This window comes from Vigna unguiculata, chromosome 6 (assembly GCF_037176805.1).
Source record: "Vigna unguiculata cultivar grain cowpea cultivar isolate G323 ecotype 2 chromosome 6, ASM3717680v1, whole genome shotgun sequence".
NCBI lineage: Eukaryota > Viridiplantae > Streptophyta > Magnoliopsida > Fabales > Fabaceae > Vigna > Vigna unguiculata.
The window spans coordinates 37,760,771-37,780,019 of NC_140797.1; the positions used below are offsets into that span (position 1 = coordinate 37,760,771).

Below are 19,249 nucleotides of genomic sequence, written 5' to 3' on the forward strand. Positions count from 1 at the left end.
TCAAGAGTGATTAGGGTATGTATTTTGTTTTAAGGTATGTATGTTATGTTAGAGAATCAAGGAATAATGTTCATGGTGAATTAATATTAAAAATGATTCATGAAAATATTTTATATGAATTAAGATATCATCAAAGAGAACAAATGCAGCAAAATGCCAAATTTGGTGCAGAAAAATGCATAATTATTTATTTTTATGAACTAATAATGATTTCCTGATCTAAAGACTGCATAATAGTTTTATTATAGAGGAACTGAAACTCATACTAGCCACCACCAAATGCTCAAAGTAACAAGTGCATGATGCACTTGCAGATTATAGGTCCTTCAAATACAGTACAGTAAAACGCATCCATATATTTATAATATTTGATACAAAATGCTTACACAAACAGCCAAGCCTTTTTCACTGGTAATTAATTACATCGCAAAGTGCAGCTAGAAAGATACTTGAATACCAAGGAGTGCGATCAACTGAGAAATGAACTCAGGGTGCCCTGGCCATGCAGCTCCAGTAACCAGATTTCCATCAGTGAAACAGCGGCTTATAGGGTCAGGCTCCAGCCATGTTGCTCCTGACAGAACCACATTAAGCTTCACAGCCGGATAAGCAGTGCATTTCCTCCCCTGTAACAATAAAAATGTATGTCAGTATAGAACTAAGAATTCATGCTACCACCCAATGCATATCACTCATCACAAAAGCAATGGCAAGAAATAGTTGAGCTGATTGTTGAAGTTCTGTTGCAATGGATGATAAATGAAATAAGGGAATGACAAAAATATCCTTGGTTTTTTATCCATAATATTCAATGATTATCAGTCTGTGTTTTACTACCAATTTTCACCGATAAATTATGTGTAAGAAATTAAGAAAAATAAAAGCAACAAAAAAGACATCATTGAATATACAAGATGTCATAACTAATCGTAGCATCCAGACAATAGTAACAGAATTCAATAATTCATCAGGCATTTCAAGAGGCGGCAGAATTAATCAACACTGACAAAGTATTATAAGTTATAATTCAAGAAAATGAGGATGCCCCCATGACCAAAGATTTAATCAATTCATAATAGGTGGGCAAATGGAAAAGATCAAACAAAAGAATCAATTTACAGAGTCTTGGTTAACATCTGTCTGGTTCCACGTGTATTTAATTTCTCTAAGATTAATTATATATATTGCCATTCCTTCTGCTCCTTGATGGAAGATAGGGGCAAAAGAAAGAGAAATATCGTAACTTGGGATTATAATCCAATTATCCAAGCAAGCAATAAAAAAAAAGTTATACAAAAGCTAGAGGACTGCCTAAGTGAGATAGAACGAAGATAAGAATAAATTTGAGTAACAAAAGTAATGCTAGCACTTCATGAACACAAAATACACCAGGAAATGAAGTCACGCAGAAGCTCATTACATGAATTTCATTATCTGTAAGTCTGCAAAGTAGATGCTGTGATACTCAATTCATGCATGATGTATGTTGCTACCAAGCAACTCCACAATTAAGACAGGGACAAAAACTGTGATAACAAAATTCGGAGAAAGCCTGCTTGACTTATTTAAGGAAATGAACGTAATCCAATAGATGATCATAAGTTATAACATTTCAAAAGAGTTGTTTTGATACTGTTAGAACAAATAACTTAAATCACAAGTGAAAGACAAATCTTGACTAGAAAGATAAAGAGAAACTAGTATAGAACGACCAAGAGCATAAAACAGTAGTAAAATGCCTCAACTTCAAGATTACGTCAAGATATGCAATCCATGCTATTTTCTTTTGTGAGTGAAACATAAGAAAGTGTTTTTGATACAAGTAACAATACCTTGAGAACACCAGCTGCAGATAAAATCTGTTGGCCATGACAGATAGAAGCCACTGGCTTCTTGTTTTCAAAGAAATGCTTCACCAGGGCAATGACTGACTCATTCAAAGCCAAGTACTCAGGTGCTCGACCTCCAGGGATGACAAGAGCGTCATAGCTCGAAGGATCCACATCATCAAAGGTTGCTGTTAAAGAAAATGCATGTCCTGGCTTCTCACTGTAAGTTTGATCTCCTTCAAAATCATGAATAGCAGTTGGGCAAGTGTCACCAGCCTTCTTTGAGGGGCAAACTGCATCAACATGGCATCCTAAAGCCTGAAGGGACTGAAAAGGAACCTTGACCTCGTAATCTTCCATGTAATCCTGCAAAAGTTGGTAAAACTCATCTGCATAAATCATCTTTGCAATAAGAGTGAAAGAAAGAAAGATGAGAAACAAGAGATTATTGAGTACACTAGGTGCAATAACTGAGGCAAATGGTCTAGAGAATTTAGGTGGAATTACACAATAGTGTAGTGTGAGATGATAATCTTACACCATGTGTGGCTAGGGATCTCTCAAACAAAAAGTAGATAGTCTCAGCTCTATGCCTGAAAATTCTACTCCTACAACTAGTCATGCAAGGGAAGTAAGGTAAGCCCATGATTATCACCTTAACAAACATGAAAAACATTTAAACATACCCCACAGATAAAGAGGATTTTTCTATCGGAGCCACTTATTGTGCCTCCTAATGCCTTCACAAAATGGCGAATAAGTTCAGGGTGCCCATCATAAGTAGCTGCAGTAATGAGATTACCATCCACCACTGTTGCTGCCATGGTCTCAGGTTCAACCCAATGCGCACCAGCAGCAACCAGTACTGGTTTAACAGCAGGAAAAGCTGTGCACTTGCGACCTTTAACCACTCCAGCAGCAGCAGCCAGAATCAATTGTCCATGACAAATGCTAGCAATTTGTTTTCCCAAACTGACAAACTTGGTCACCAGCTCTACAACACCAGGAATATGAGCAAGATACTCTGGAGCCCTCCCACCCGGCAACAACAAACCATCATAGCTTGCAGCATCAACTTCATCAAACGTTGCATTGAGTGCAAAATTGTGACCAACTGTCTCGGTATAGGTCTGAAAGCAGCCAAAAGGCATCACCCAAAATTAAAACTTCCTCGTAGCAATTAATAAAAGTTTACTAAAAGTACTACTTTTGGAACTAAAAGAACAATGATATTTTGACTTCCATTTTGTACTTCTTGATGGCTTAGTATTGGACATTGATTCTTTCAAAAGAAAACATAGTGGTACATTAATCAATGCTCCACACCAAGTAACATCAGGGAGTACAAAATAAAAGTCAAATTATGAGAGTCAAAATATGATTTTCCATACAAAAAATAGCAACTTGTTTTTCTGTTTCCTATTTTCAAAACTCTGTCAGACAGAAAACAACTTTTTTTCTCAATTCCAACTTGTTTGTAATTAAAAGTGGAAACAGAAAATAAAATCCCCATACTAAAAACGGTATTCTTTTAGTACTCTTGACCATCCATGTCCAGTTAAACATGACTCGTTTCTATTTTTTATTTCTCATCATACGAAAAAGTTAAAGCTCTATTCATCGACAAAAAATTTACAAATCAAGTGCTCAAAATGTCCCTTATTTTCATTCGATTGAGTGTTCAAAATATTTTTTGTTTTCGTCTAATTACCCTTATCACTATGGGAATGAGGCAACCATTACTTTTGTCTTACTGTTTTCAATTCACTAATAAACTCGCTCACTCCTTCTACAATCACTTCCAACTAACCAGTCAGCTCTTTTTTCTTTCCCTATCCAAGAGAGAGTTAACCGGCAAATGGGAAGAAAAGAGTTTGAAAAAGGAAGGTGTAAGTTGTTCGGCGAATTAGAGAGACAAACACATAAGTAAGAGCCACAAAATTCCGTTATCGACAAAAACAAATGGCGAGATACCTAAACGAAAACAAAAATATTTTAACGACTCAAGAGACTTCTTAAAATTCAATTCAAAATCCTTGTACTGATAACTCTTTTAAGACGTAAATTAAATTACACTAGAGTTTGGAAATACTATGTAAGGCAGAGAACAAGATGACAGAGACCTGAGCACCGGAAAGCACATGGACGGCGGTGCGGCAGACATCGCCGGCCTTCTTGCCGGGACAGACAGCGTCGACGGCAACACCGAAGGCCTGCAACGCCTGAAAGGGAACCATGGCCTGCAAGCAACACGAAATAAACAATTAATATGAGTGGATTGAAAAGAGTGTGAGAAAAGATTAATTCACAGTTCTTAGTGAAGAGTGAATGAATAAACGTTACTTCGTAGTCTTCCATGAAGTCCCCGCAAAGGAGAAGAACCCTTTTAGAAGCCATGCTGGGTAGCTGCTACTAACACTTTCTCAGAGAAAGAATGGGAATCAGTGTGTTATTGAATTTACAGAGGAAGACAAAGGAAGATAAAGAGATTATGCGGCACCGAGCATTTCGTAACTATCCTCGTATGATTTGCCAAAATCAGCGTTTCACTTTTATTTAGATCTCTCCTCGGGATTATAAATTCTCTGATGCTTGGATTCTTTTAATAAATTCTACTTTGTTCCACGATATTAGCATTACTACCTAATTAATTAATAAACTAAGAGAATCTCGGACATGAGATTATCTCCTGAATAATTAGTTCTTATTCAAAGTTATTCTCCAAAGTTATGGTAATATGAACAATTTTTATTTGTTATTTTTGTCTAGATTTTCATTTTTAACAATTTAAAAAATAATTTAATTATTTATATTAAAAAATTTAAATATTTTTATTGTTAAGACTTAAAATCTTATTTAAGATCCCATGTTTCAATATTCTTTCTATTAGAAAAAGAATTTTAAATTTAAGAATATTAATCGGAGATACTCTTATTCATTCACAAATTTATATAAATTATCTTAAAAATCATTTTTTTTATTTGACATTTTATATGAATTATAAAGATATAGAAAATGACATTTTGAATTGACAATAATTGAAAAATAATGAGACTTCAATTATGTTAATACTAAAAAATTTAGTATAAATAGTTTTATTATAAACGTATTTTATTATTTTAAACACATCAATTACTAGTAAATCACGTTTTTTTAACTTGTTTAACTTCTCTTTATGAGTTCTCCTTCTCTAATTATCTTATTGAATAACTGAAATCTTAGGATTGATCATTGTGGCAAACTCTTCAATTAAGACCATTCATATAAGTTAGTTTTGTACCTTTTTCTCCTGGTTCAATATGTTTTGTATTTGCATGTGATCCTCCTTTTTGTTGCATGTGTCGTTTAAGTATCAATATGAGTTTCTGTTGATCAGTAATCATAATAGTATGTCACGATCGTTTTTGTGATGTTTCTATGTGTAAATAGAGCATCTTGTGGAGTTAAAGGAGTTTAGGTATTCTTAAAGTTGTTTGGGTTGTCTTTACATGTGAGGGAAGCTAATTCTAGATTTTTGCATGCTGATATTTGTTAATTGGTGCTATAATGTGTGAATATGGTGTTTTGAGTTGTGAATTTGTATTTCTTTTCTTTGTGATTATGAACTTCATGTTTAATTGTAAAGTTGTGAATTGAATTGTATGTGTGAGCTCTTGATTTGATTTTGAAGTTGTGTAGTATGCAAAATTCTTTGTAATTTGTTTTGTATTGGTCAAATGCTTTGAAATTGATCAATGTGCTATTGAGAATGCCTCTTTGGGAGTAAATTGGGTAATTTGACTTTGGTTGAGTAAAGAGAAATGAGTTTTGTGATCATTGAAATGTTTAAACACTCATAATTGACTCAAGGACTGTCAAATTACACGAATCAAACTCAAAAGTGGAAATGAAGGTTTTTTGGCCAATATTAGTAGTGTTAGGTGTTACTATGTCAGTGGCTTTTTTGAATTGGCTGTCGTTGGGTGAGAGTTCTTCTCGCTCGATGACACCAAAGTCAAAGAACTTATTGACTTAGTGTTGATGAGTGTCAATCAGGATTTGAGCGTCATAAAATCAAATAAATCCTAGGAGTTCTATAGATCCTCTCACTGAACACCTAGACTGGCGTTGGGTGCTACTTAGTTGGCTAAGCGTTACTCTTCACATGACTCCTCTGTTTAAATGGTGTTGTGCGGTAGTAAATGACATTGGATGGTGGTTGAAAGGCTTTAAAAATATTTTATAAACTTCATAATATTTGTTGATGTATAAATGTATATAAGTTTACAATTTTGTTTTCAATTAATTCTTTGCAATATTTTTTTCTTTCTTAGAGTAGCATAATTATATTATTTTTATTCTTAATCACCATTTGATATTGTGACACAAGAAAGAAGAAGTTCAGTGTAATGAAGATTTGAATTCACTATCCTTCATTAAACCATTGACAAAATTAGCATATCCTTTCTCTATACTAAAATTACTCTAAATCTCCAAAACTTATTTAAACATTCTCAAATTTTTATTTTTTTACATATTGATTATGTATTAACATGTAAGAGTTAGAATAACCTCTCTACTAATAATTTAATGGATTTCAACTTCATTTTATCTCCAAAATATTTTTTAACTTCAAAACAAAATGTTAAATGATCCACTATTTCTTTCAAGATTTTAATTAACTACATTTAAAATCTAAATAATTGTGAGAGTGAATATCTTTAATTAAAGAACGCATGAAAATAAAACACAAGAATACGACACATGAAAATATGAAGAAATGTAACTACTGATTTAGAAGAGAAATAGCTACAGGATCACTGTCACTGGTAACGACATCAAAGCAACAACGTGGACGTGCCGGAGTGGTTATCGGGCATGACTAGAAATCATGTGGGCTCTGCCCGCGCAGGTTCGAATCCTGCCGTTCACGGTTTTTTTTTTCTTCTATAATTTATGTAATCAAAATAAATTTATCAAATTGACTTATATGTACTTAATATTTTTATGTATTTATAATTTTATATTTATCAATTTAAATTCTCGTCGTGCAAAAGATTCATCCATAGATTCATTCTGACACTTGCTTCACTACCACCACTATAGGCTAGTATTACTCTAGCAGCACACTTTGCAAAGGTTTTTCTTTTATGCCAAACGACATCGTTCATACCCTTCGTCTACGAACCAAAACCCCTCAAATAACAGAGCGTTAGGGTTTCCTATCGCCGGCCATAATGGAGGTAGCGAACGCGCGGAACCCCGCCACAAAGCGGAAATTCGACGACGCCGTTTCCAACGGCGTCGCCACTGATGTCGATCTCTCTCTCCTCGAAGCCATCGAGAAATCGCAGAACGCCGTCGAAGTCCTCGACCTCCGAACACTAAAGAAGCACGTTCTTTCCTTCGAGCGTCGCCTGAAGGAGAACATCGAAGCGCGCCTCAAGTACCCTAACCAACCGGACCGTTTCGCCGATTCTGAGGTCGAACTCCACGATGAGCTCCAGAAGCTCAAGGTCCTCGCTGGTGCGCCAGAGCTTTATCCGGACCTCGTCAGCCTCAACGTGGTTCCGTCAATCGTGGACCTCCTCAACCACGACAACACTGATATCGCCATCGACGTTGTTCAGTTGCTGCAGGACCTCACCGATGAGGACGTTCTAGACGACAACGATGATTCTGCTAGGGTTTTGGTCGACGCGCTGGTTGATAACAGCGCTCTCGAGCTTCTGGTTCAGAATCTTCATAGATTGAATGACTCTGACCCCGACGAAAATGTTGCCGTGTATGGAACCCTCGCGACAGTGGAGAATTTGATCGAGGTGAAGCCCGCGGTGGCGGAGTTAGTTTGCGAGAAGACGAAGCTATTGAAGTGGCTTCTTGGGAAGATCAAGGTGAGGGAATTTGACAGCAATAAGCAGTATGCTTCGGAGATTTTGGCGATTTTGCTGCAGAGTAGTACGGTGAATCAAAAGAAGCTGGGGCAGATGAATGGGGTTGATGTGGTGCTTCAGGCCGTGGCCATGTATAAGTCTAAGGATCCTAAGAGTTCTGACGAGGAGGAGATGTTAGAGAATTTGTTTGATTGCTTGTGTTGTTTGTTGATGCCATTGGAGAATAAGGAGAGGTTTGTGAAAGCTGAAGGGGTGGAGTTAATGATAATTATTATGAAGCAGAAGAAGTTGGCTTATGGTTCGGCTATTAGAGCGCTTGATTTTGCCATGACTAAGTACCCGCCGGCTTGTGAACGTTTTGTGGATGTTTTGGGGTTGAAGACCGCCTTTGCAGCTTTCATGGGTAAGGCAAGTGCTACTACAACTTAACTCTGCTCCCCTTGGCAGAAGTTCAAGCTTGTTTTTGAAATGCTGGTATTGGTGTCTGTGATGGTTTATGTTGTTTACTTTTATTTTGTTTGATAGTGTGTTGTCAACTTGCCTTTTGCTTTCGTCGTCTTCTGATTTTGTAGACGTGTTTTAATGGATTATTCCAAAGAAGTTGTCTGTTTTGATGCACAGATTCCTGTAAGTAAGAAGAACAAGAAGGAAAGGTACCAAGAAGATTTGGAGGAGCGCCTTGTGTCACTGATTGCGTCATTATTTGGTAAGCAGGCAAGTGAACTTTTATGTGAGTTCAGACTTAGGATGTCTTGTTTGGTTGGTGAATAACAATTTCAGACTGTATGTGAAATTAGTCTTGTTTGAAATTTATTGTGGTCGAATTGCAGTTCCTCTGCAAATACACAGTGCGTCCTGCATTTGACTGGGTGTGATGAATTTTGAACACGAAGGGGTTGTTTTTATTTATTTTTCTTTAAATGGGTTACTGAAAATTTTGTTTTTTAATGCCTGGTTGTTTGCCTTCATGGAGTAATTAAAATGTTGTTGGGGTCTATTACATGTTAATATGTATCTATGAAAATGGCAACAATTCTTTTATTTGTTCAAAGTGACATTAGGATGCTAAATCATTTTGGTGCTTGAATCACGCCATGAATTGCAGGAAATGTGGTGCTGAGTCTGAATCGTGACTTCATGTGTCTATGATCTAAATGGGGTGGGTCATGCATGATCTGGCTTTGAAAGCCTAAAATTCTATATACATATTTTCTTTTTTCAAAGCATCAGTAGAAAGAAAGGGAATCAGCCGGTTCTTTCCCTCCAATCTAACATAGGTGGCCCATTCTTCATTTGCATCTCTTTTACCTATTTCTTATTCTCTTCTATGCCTCTCCCTCACTGTGCTGTGTATTCCTCTATCCAACTGCTGCAAGTTCTGGTCATTGTCTGCCATTAACACATTTTTCTCTTTCTGCACTATAGACATGTATTGACTTTTTTGACATGTTTCTTCATGTTAAATTGTTCCTAATTTGTCGGTTATTGACCATGAATTTATGCTTTCATATTCAATGTTAGTTGTGTATTATATTTTATTTTTTTATTATTGATAATGAACTTTAGATTCGTGAGAGAGTTTGATCCACAGTTCGAAAAATAGGTTTTTCCAATCAATGATTTGAATCTTGATTCAATTATCATGGTTTATATTTATACCATTTCTGATATTAATCTTTAGTGCTCTGTTTTTTTGCCAGGTGGAATCTTGAGGGGTTCTAGGAGAGACAGATTATTAAGTAAATTTGTTGAAAATGAGTGTGAGAAGATAGACAGACTGATGGAACTATACATCAGGTAGTTTGGACTTGTTATACGCATTGTGAATTTCATGATTATTGAACTGTGAGAATGTTAAATAGTGCCCTACTTACACCGGTTAAGGAATTAAACATAGAGCTTTTAAAGGAAAGCATTGTATTTAATGTTGTCAAAGCACCTCTACTGTAATTTCCAATAAAAAACACTTAACATTTATTGATTCATTGACCTGTACACTTAGCGTATTTATTTGCTGGAAATAAACTTATGCTCTTTTCTCCGAGCTTAAAGTTAGTCTACATATTTTCCTGTACATTTTAAAATTTGTGATTGGTAGTAAGCTCTTATATTAAAGCTCATATTCTCATTTAACAACCTGATTTTTCTATTTTATTCTAACCAGGTATTCAGATAGAGTCAAAGCAGAAACTGAAAGATTGAATCAAGTTGAATTTGATGACTTGGAGGTAGTTGATTTATTCTACTACTGCTTCTACGTGTCACACTGAAATGCCTTTTTTTAGCTCAATATAATATTTCTGTATTTTATAGATGGATGAAGATGAAATATACAATCGCAAACTAGAATCTGGACTTTACACCCTTCAGGTACGATATTATATTTAATACATTAGTTGGTGCTGACAAATGACGTACAGTGTTCGTTTTTTCTGTTGACGGAGTCATCCATAATCACTTTAAAACAACGGATGCCATATATGATTTCCTAGGAAACATTTTCTCTATAGATGATCAACTGTATTACCAACTGGATTTTGCAAATGTTTTATTTCTTTCCATTTCAAACTGCATTTAGGAGTTGATAAATTAAATTGTGTTTAGGAAGAACTTTGGTATGTAATTTCTGCACCGTTTTATGTACTGACAATTTTATATATGGCTTTGCAGTTGATTGCTGTCATTTTGGGTCATATTTGGTGCTCAGAGTAAGTATTTGCATCTAAAAATTGGTAATGTCAAAAGTATGTGTGTGTGTGTGTGCGAGTGTGTTCACCTGACTAGTGTTAATTAAATGTTTTGGTGGTCAGACATCCACAAATGAGAGGGAGAATTGAGCTACTTCTCAAGCAGAACAAACTTAGTAAGACGCATATAAAGGATATACTTCAGGTATCTGTTCTCAACTATATACTAATCATGTTTCCATTGTTGGTTTGAAAAGTGTGTATGGTGGATGCATTGTCGAAGTCCCATGTCCAACTATATATCAGTTTGCAATATTTCTTATATTTTTCCATATTTCAAGGCGCTTGCAATTCCATGACTTAACCACCCCCTTCCCCTACCCCTGAAAAACGCAGTGCTTTGGTTGTAGCGTACATTTCCTTAAAAGATTGCGACCTCATTGATGTGTTTGAATAATTTTGTAAAATAGAAACAGCAGAGACTCAAATCTATTGGAATTTTTTCTTTTTCAGGAGTATCATGACAATATTGGTGACCTTGACGGACCGGAAGAGAAGGAGAGAGCACAGACAAAAATTCAGAAGTTCATAATGGCATTATAATTAGCTAAGACTTGCAAACTTAAATGAAATGATTGAAGTTATTCATTAAGTGCTTGTAAAAGAGGAATAGGTTAGTTAGGGTATTCGGAATGAAAAAACGCCGAACTGCAAATGTTGTTGAGATCATAGCCTTGTAATGTTTTCTTCTCCTCACTCTTAATAGTTATAATGGATGTTGTTTTTTCCCCTGGTATATCTTGAATCTTGTTCTTCTATTCTATTATCCATTCCATTAGTAAAACTTTAGTCTTTAACCTGAAAGTAATCTGGTTGTAAGAGTGCGGTTGTTAAAGTTTTGTTGTAGTAATCATTTTAATTTGAGCCTTTAATATTTCAGGTAATTTTTGTCCACGGTTATAAAATGCTTCGCCTACAACCAGCAATTGTTCCTCCCGTCAGGAAACGTAACTATTGTTTAGTAATATTCTTTTTGTACATGGTAAAAGATGAGGAAAATATAAATGAAGAATTGGACAATGGTATGTTTGGGTAATTTTTTTACTGAAGTAATTATAATATTCTATTTGTATGTTGTTTTTAATATAGGAACTATATGTTGTAAAGTTTATTCTGTTCGATGATGTAATAAGACTGGTATGACATTGGGGATTCAGTGATAAAATAAGCAGCGTAAGCAAATGTTTCCCTGGCCGCATATTTGAAAGTAATAAAGTCGGGAATCTGATCATAACGCAAGAATGGTTTTGAATCCACATTTATTATCGTATTTTAGAAATCAATAGTCACCCTTGATTTATTTTGACCATTGTACACAAATTTACAGTATATTAATAACGTCCCAGGTGGCACTCTTCAGCAGTGCTGATACTCTATTTTATATATATATATATATATATATATATATATATATATATATATATATATATATATATATATATATATATATAGTCACCCTTGATTTATTTTGACCATTGTACACAAATTTACAGTATATTAATAACGTCCCAGGTGGCACTCTTCAGCAGTGCTGATACTCTATTTTATATATATATATATATATATATATATATACTTCGTCGGTAAACTGTTACAAAGCATTGGATTTGGCCCTAAATCTTGCACCATCGTGGGGGTGCAGTCTACAGAGTCCATTCTTCACCACCTTGGTGTCCTTGGCCTGCCCCTGAAAGACCCTCTGCTATATACTCATAAATGGTTAGTTCTCCTTATCAATAATGCTAATCTAATGTGTACATTATTATGCTTCTGCATGTTTAGTTATTAATGAGTAAAATGAAAATTGATGTCTAGTTTGATATCCACTAACCTGAAGGTGGTAGCAGTAGTTCGAGAAGGACCCCCTAGACTGAGTTTCTTAAACGGGGTCTCTGATTCATCCAGTAGCTCAATAAGCAAGGCTTCGCTCTCAATGGCCTTCGCCAGTTTTTTGTCATCCTCAGCCCTATGGAAACACTCTCTTCCCTTAGCATCATTCACTAGATTTCTCCATAGAGAATCGCTACTGCTTAAAGTTTTTTCATTCCCCAGTATCCATAGGCAATGTCTGCACAAAATTAAACCCGGGTTTTAATCAATTTGTCATTTTTCACAACTTGAAAGCACGAATGCAATGGTTCTCTTATGTAAGAAACATACCTCGCCCGAGTCAGTGCCACATTGGCTCTTTGCCTGTTGTCAAGGAAACCTATTTTTCCATTCCCATTTGATCTCACAGTGGAGATTATTATTATATCTTCTTCACCACCTTGAAAGCCATCAACAGACCGAACACTAACAGAAAAATTAGGATCAGAAACCAAATTTTGCTGCTTAATTCTTTCCTGGATTTCAGACACCTGTCCATTATATGGAGATATGATTCCTATGCTGACTTTCTTATTTGACCTCAAAAATTCTGTAGTAAAAAAAAGAAATGATGTCCAGGGTTATATTATTGTATCCAAAAGAAAATTTCTTATTTAAGACTAATATAACAAACGATTCACAGACACATAAATCGACACTAGAAGGAGGGAGAAAAAAAAAACCATTTTCAAGGCTTTCTATAATCTTGCAAACAGCAGCAGCCTCAGCCATGTTCTTCCAACCGTGTCCGCGACCAGGTTTCTGCTCTTTACCCTTAGCTATGTTTATAAATGAATATGAAGCATACATTTTTCCTTCAAGGAAGCGCCTATTATAGTTGATTTCTCTGACAAAAGGGGCATCAGAAAGTCGCTCCTCATAGAACTCCTTATTTGGGAATAAGCTGATGGATGGGTGCATTCTATACTGAACATTGAGCAGATGCTTCTTGTGCCCCAATGAAACCAGCCTCTCAAACAAACTTCTTCCATATTCAGCCTCTTCAGAAACCTAAAATTTGATCAGGTAATCATATTAGAAACTAGCCCTTAATGATGTGCACACAATCCAATCATCAAGAATGTCAAAAAAAGGCAAGTACCTGGCTTTTCACTACCGCAGGAAGCTGTTTTTCGTCACCAATGAGGATTACATGGTTAAGGCCTGGTAGCTGCAATGGAATTGTTGATTCACATTCTTTCAGTTGCGCTGCTTCATCAATAACTAAGAATTCTACTGGTGTCATTCCATTTTCGAATAATTTGGTTGAACTTGATGCAGTACAGAAAATCAGGCGTGCACTCATCAAGCAAAATTTCACCATTTCATATTTGTCCTTGACGTTTGGAAGTAAAATTGTCCGAGAAAGTGATCTCAGTTTGACAAGGCACTCTTCCTTTTTTGTGCTTAACCTTCGTAGGAAGTCAAGAATGCCTTCTCCTTCCTCACAGCCCCCGGAAGTTTGCTTCAACTTGGCTTTGCACAGAGAATTTTCAAGAGATCTTAGCAAATCAAGAGCAATAGGAATTTTCTTTATCTCCGCAAGTGGAACTAAAGAAGTAGGAAGGTGCATGCGCAAAGTTCCCTGGATTTTCTCCATTTGCTCTGTATTAGAACGGAATCTCTCCATAAAAAATTGATCCAGAGCCTTGAAGCTCTTCTTTTTTTCATCCCTATACAAAAGATATTCCTCTGTAAAGCTAGTGAAGTCCTTCAAAAGTTTCAAGGTAAGAGGATCATCATTCTTCTCACTCAAGTACTTTTGCATAGCAAATTCTTCCAATGACAAAACACTATTTTCTTCCTCACGCTTATATGAATTATATTGCTGTTCGGGGTACTCAAGCAACTTGATCATTGATTCCAAGGAATGTTTCCATCCATAACACTTAAAAAGCTTGTCTACACGATAATCAAGAAAGACATCACTGAGGCCTCGATAACAGTCTACTTTCATTCGAGATTTATTGCCAAATACAACTATGTCACCAAATCCGATATCAAACTCAAGAGATTCCTTAACTAAATTATGCAGGCGAGCAGCCACTTCCAACACTGCAGTATTTGTTGGAGCACATGTTAATGTTCTTACTTTTAACTCGAGCAGGGAAAATAACAAGGAAGCAACTGTCTTTGTTTTGCCAGTTCCTGGTGGCCCCCAAATAAGTTTAATAGTATCATTATGATGGCATTCCCTCGAAGTAACACAGTTTACAACTGCATCTTTCTGGGATTCGTTCAGATTCTGAGATAGGATTATGTTTTTCACTCTAGAACAAGTTGCACTATCGTTTTCACCAGAAAAGCAAAGTTGACAGGTTTCTCCATTCTGTAAAATATAAGAAAGAAAGAGTAGTTATTAGGGTAACCATCTTTCGTTGATAACTATGTAGTGAGAGAATCTCAAGAAGGGAAATGATCCTAACAAAAACATTGAATTTCAACATTCCACATGAGCAACAAATGCATGCACATTTCAAAATATGTACCATGCAGAAGTTACCAATGCTAATCAAATAAGAAAAGAAAAAAGAAATTGCTCCAGTATGTCATTGTTATCCAATAGTAAAAAATCTTTGAGTTGACCTAGAGATTCATACCTTTGAGTCAGCTTGCAGCACTTTCTTCATCATGCTCAAGCTTGAACCCTCCAGCTGCAGTTTCAAAGCTTTCCAAATTCGAACATTTGTTGTGAGGTTCAAAAGACAGAAGGCGTAAAGCTTTCGTTCATCTGTGCTACTCTTGGCATAAAGATTCGGTGCACTGTCAAAGCTTTTGGATGAGAGTATTGAGATCCTGTCAATACTTTCTTTTATTCCATGAACATAACCAATATGGTAGTTTCTTTTGGACCTGATCAAGTCATCTAAGGTTTTTGGTTTAAAATCTGTGAAGGCAATGAGATCTCCAACCTCAGGTTCATATTTTCCATCCTCATCACTGCTGGTTCTGTTCACTGCAATTTGGTAGAAAAAGTTATCGGTATGCCTTTCAAGTGCAACGCTCGAGATTTCACAAAAGGGAGCCTTTGACACGCCTTTCAAGCTTGAAGACAGGTCGCTACGAGTCTCTTCAATCAGTGAAGGAATGAAGGAGTTCAAGTAATCTGTTATTGACAAAAATGTCAGTGGAATCTTCCTTACCTGAGAGGAAACAAACAATGCTTCAGACTTACATAGTTTTATGAGAACAAAGCTTCGTACACATCAAAATAAACTTTAAAAAGTTAACATAACAAAGAAATAACTTGTTCTATTTTCATCTATAAATACTCAGAAGATTATTCAGTCAAACTGTGAAAAACAACCTTGTGTTTGCAGAGGTTGTCATTGAGAACATCCTTGGGAGTCCAAGAAAACACAGTCTCCACCAAATCAAGACCCTCTTCTATGGCACTAAAGCTGCTCTCCATCATTTTCTCTGTGATCAACGACTCTAGCAGAAGAATGTTATTTGCAGGCCAAAACAAAAAGGGCAGAGAGATACAATACAAAGGATCACTTACATGCAAAGGAAATAAATAGTTTGCACAAAAACTTCCTCAACAAGGTATACCAAGTTCAATATCCACCATTAAAGTTAAAAGAAGATTCTCGTAGTTGATGTGGTCATAAAAGCAATTTACCGTACACATAAAACTTGTAACAAAAAAATAAAGTGTGGCAAAAGGGTTTCTGTGAGAGAAATTATGAAACAAGTTGACTCCAAGTCAATTGTAAGTGATTCCATTGGAACGCGTAAAGAGGTATGCTACTCGGTTTTGTGCTCTATTTATTAGTTACTTACGCTGCAATTTTTGTGGAATGTGAAATTGTAGAACATTGGAAATTAGTTTGTGTGATTAATTAATTGGTTGCATTTATTTTTATCACTTCTAATGTTGTCTACTAGTTTGTCCACACTAATGGAAAAGTTTGTCAACCAATAATATGTTACTTAATGTTTAAGACTCCATAGATACAAAACATAAACAGGCATGAATAATTATTTTAACAGGATTAATATAATTTTTTTACTCAATTTTTTAGTAATTATTCGATGTGATTCTTTATTTTTTTTTATCTCTATTTTTTTATATATATAGAGTAACCTGTGTATTCATTTACACATATGGAAAATATCTTATGTTGTACGATTGAAAACAGTAACGAAATAAAGTTTTCCATGTGGAAACTAATAAATGTGCTTGGGCCTGTGGATTTGTTGTGTAATCGGTGCTTTTCCATTCAATTTCCAAGACCAGTGCGATTTCCCAATTCTATAATTTTTTGCGATTGTGAGATTTGGAAGTAAACAGGGGTTTGTTACTGATTAAAGGGTGAAATATATTTTTTTTCTTCAATTCAGTAAAAATTGAGATTAATCTCTCTTGAAAATATTGAACTAATTTAGTCTTTCAACGATATAAATATGTAAATTTAGTCATTTAATCCAAATTTTATTAAATTTATTTGACGTTTAAAACATATTTTATTATAATATTTTAATTTATTTAAACCAATTGACATGTGTTCAAAACAATGTTTGCTGAAAATCGTATTTGAAATTTTTCAAATAAGCTTTAAAAAGTTTCGTTTGAATGACTAAATTAATACATTTATAAAGATAAATGATTAAATTGGTTTCAAGTTTTCAAAAAAGATTAATTCTAATTTTTACTATTAAAGCACAAAAATATATTTAACCCTTGATTAAATGTTTACATTTATAAACAAAAGCTTGTAATGGGTGGCAGAATTTTTGAAGTGGGAAAAAATATTTTCGGTAGGAACTTAAATACTTCAATTTAATAGAAATGAGAAAGTTTAATGATGTATATATAAAAAAAAAAACTTATAAACATTGAACTTTAAAATTTTATATTGAATACGATGTTGGGTCTCTTATAAGAACATACTTCATATGTGGAAAATTTCTCCGGTCTAATCTATTTCAGTAAAAAGAATTCCAACAATTTGTATAAGAAAATTTTCCAATGATTTAGAAGCAACATTTTAATAGCGGGAGACAACATTTAATTACTAAAAAAATTAAAATAAAAAGTGATATTAACATTTTTTTTAATAGAATTGAAATAGTGTTGGAAAGTTCAATTGGAGGGACTCTTAATGAAACCTAGGTTGGGGCCTTGGGAATGAAGGAAGCACTCCAATTTTTTGGTAATGCAAACAGTGGAGAATTTGAAACAAACTAAGATTTTCTTCTAAATGATAACGTTTAAAATTTACAATATTAAGCAGTTAATGGATTATTTTCAATAAATTAAAATAAAAAATAATATAAAAAATTGTCTCCTATATTGAAAATTTGAAACAAACATAGTGTACTTACCAATTGTGGCAGAGTAGTTTCCTACGTGATCGCCAAAGGTGAGGATAGTCCACCCTGCAGAGAATTTTTTCGACCTAAGAAATTTGTAGTGAGTATTTATGAGATGATTACATTATAGAATTTCTATAATGACATATATTTATATCTTTTTTAGGTATTTGAATGTTAAGTGTATATTAACCTATAAATGTTATCGGTTGTTATTATTATATATCATATATCTTATAAATATTATATTTCTTTTATATGGTTAATGTATTATATAGATTTCATAGTCGACTAAAAAAATTATTTTTCAAATGATTAAAGAAAAAAAATAGTCCAATTATAATTTATCTTTCTTATTGAGCCTATAGGTCAAGTGCCAAAAAAAATATACATTAACATATAAATTTAATAAGAAAACTCATAAAGAGAATATTAAAAATATAATTTATTCCAAATAGAATGATAAAAAAGTCTAATTTATCTACCCGTAATAGAAACTGAATACATGAAGTTATTGACATGTTAGGTACCTTTCCTACGTAGACATGAGAACAAAAACGAAAAAGTAAATAAAAGAGTAAAATTTCAGAAGAAAAAAAAAACAAATATGGCACAATATAGTCAATGGAGAGTTTTTAAATTGTAAGGATACAATAGGTTCTCAAGTGAAACAAATAGAAAAATATAAAGAGAATGAAAATAGTAGAAATAAGTTTAGTATAAACTACAAGTTATAATCCTAATTTCACTCACTCAATGCAAAGATAGAAAAAAAAAAGAGAGGAAATAATAAAAATTAAAAATTTGTAAGTTAATCTCTGCTGATCTAGTAGCTACCTACAAAATATATGAAAATAACTAAAATATGTACACACAAAAAAATATTGTTGATCAACAAATTAAGAAGTCTACTATTATAATTCACTTAGCCTAAAGATGAACAAGACTAAAAAACTATAAGAAGTTGTAATCTAACTCCACCCAACTTAGTAGTTAAATATAAAACACATGACTAAAATATTTAAAAATATAAAGATGTCAATTGAATAATAAGTTTACTATTATAATTGACGTGGTATAAATAAAGAAATTTGTATACAAATATAATTAAACAAAAAATAGTGGACTATAGTTTCTTATTATATATATATATATATATATATATATATATATATATATATATATATCCTTTTCATTTATTAAATTTTCATCTCATCATAAGTTCAGCTTAAAATTTAGGTTTAGCCATTTTTTCCATATTCAACTCTATTATGCACAAATGTAAATTTAGTTATAAAGCACAACCAAACTCAAGCAAATTCTTTTAGCATTCAATACTTCCTTTCTGTAATTTTTATAAGTATGAAAAAAATTCAAATCATCCATTAGTCGAAAACATTTCCAATTGTGTAATTCATAAATTTGTTTTGAATTGTACAATTTAAAATTCAAAAATTTATTTCACCTTAAAGATACATTTCAGAACATACGATTTAAAGTTTTGAAAATGTTTATAGATTGTATACTTCAAAAATATATTATAGATTAAACAATATAAAACGCATTTTTATAATCCATAATTCAAAATAATTTTTTGAGTCTAAAAAAATAT

The 19,249-nt window shown here is 33.8% G+C and overlaps 3 protein-coding genes and 1 non-coding gene across 9 annotated transcripts; 2 read left to right on the plus strand and 2 right to left on the minus strand.

The window, feature by feature from the left end:
- Nucleotides 1-210: 210 nt before the first annotated feature.
- Nucleotides 211-4,461, minus strand: DJ1D (Class I glutamine amidotransferase-like superfamily protein). Its single transcript, XM_028075233.2, has 5 exons — nucleotides 4,173-4,461; nucleotides 3,953-4,069; nucleotides 2,516-2,959; nucleotides 1,833-2,195; nucleotides 211-626 (listed from the first exon to the last, which is right to left on the minus strand). The coding sequence occupies exons 1-5, from the start codon at nucleotides 4,224-4,226 to the stop codon at nucleotides 438-440; spliced, it is 1,167 nt and encodes a 388-aa protein (XP_027931034.1). The 5' UTR covers nucleotides 4,227-4,461; the 3' UTR covers nucleotides 211-437.
- Nucleotides 4,462-6,659: 2,198 nt separating this feature from the next.
- On the plus strand, nucleotides 6,660-6,741 carry TRNAS-AGA (transfer RNA serine (anticodon AGA)). The gene has a single exon. It is a non-coding gene; the product is annotated as a tRNA-Ser (tRNA).
- A 126-nt stretch (nucleotides 6,742-6,867) lies between these two features.
- On the plus strand, nucleotides 6,868-11,185 carry LOC114187343 (ARM repeat superfamily protein). 2 transcript variants are annotated; one of them, XM_028075574.2, is made up of 8 exons: nucleotides 6,868-8,105; nucleotides 8,301-8,408; nucleotides 9,403-9,499; nucleotides 9,867-9,930; nucleotides 10,016-10,072; nucleotides 10,373-10,410; nucleotides 10,513-10,594; nucleotides 10,903-11,185. In XM_028075574.2, exons 1-8 carry the CDS (start codon nucleotides 7,046-7,048, stop codon nucleotides 10,990-10,992), a joined length of 1,596 nt encoding a protein of 531 aa, XP_027931375.1. In that variant the 5' UTR covers nucleotides 6,868-7,045; the 3' UTR covers nucleotides 10,993-11,185. The 2 variants fall into 2 exon arrangements, with proteins under 2 accessions (XP_027931375.1, XP_027931377.1); XM_028075576.2 differs by having other exon boundaries at nucleotides 6,870-8,110; nucleotides 8,324-8,408.
- A 552-nt stretch (nucleotides 11,186-11,737) lies between these two features.
- Nucleotides 11,738-16,095, minus strand: LOC114187342 (helicase sen1-like). 5 transcript variants are annotated; one of them, XM_085674696.1, is made up of 7 exons: nucleotides 15,824-16,094; nucleotides 15,626-15,738; nucleotides 14,919-15,461; nucleotides 13,421-14,647; nucleotides 13,002-13,329; nucleotides 12,610-12,868; nucleotides 11,738-12,517 (listed from the first exon to the last, which is right to left on the minus strand). In XM_085674696.1, exons 2-7 carry the CDS (start codon nucleotides 15,731-15,733, stop codon nucleotides 12,235-12,237), a joined length of 2,748 nt encoding a protein of 915 aa, XP_085530822.1. In that variant the 5' UTR covers nucleotides 15,734-15,738; nucleotides 15,824-16,094; the 3' UTR covers nucleotides 11,738-12,234. The 5 variants fall into 5 exon arrangements, with proteins under 5 accessions (XP_085530822.1, XP_085530823.1, XP_085530821.1 ...); XM_085674697.1 differs by having other exon boundaries at nucleotides 15,626-15,753; XM_028075570.2 differs by having other exon boundaries at nucleotides 11,739-12,151; nucleotides 12,281-12,517; nucleotides 15,626-16,095.
- Nucleotides 16,096-19,249: the final 3,154 nt, after the last annotated feature.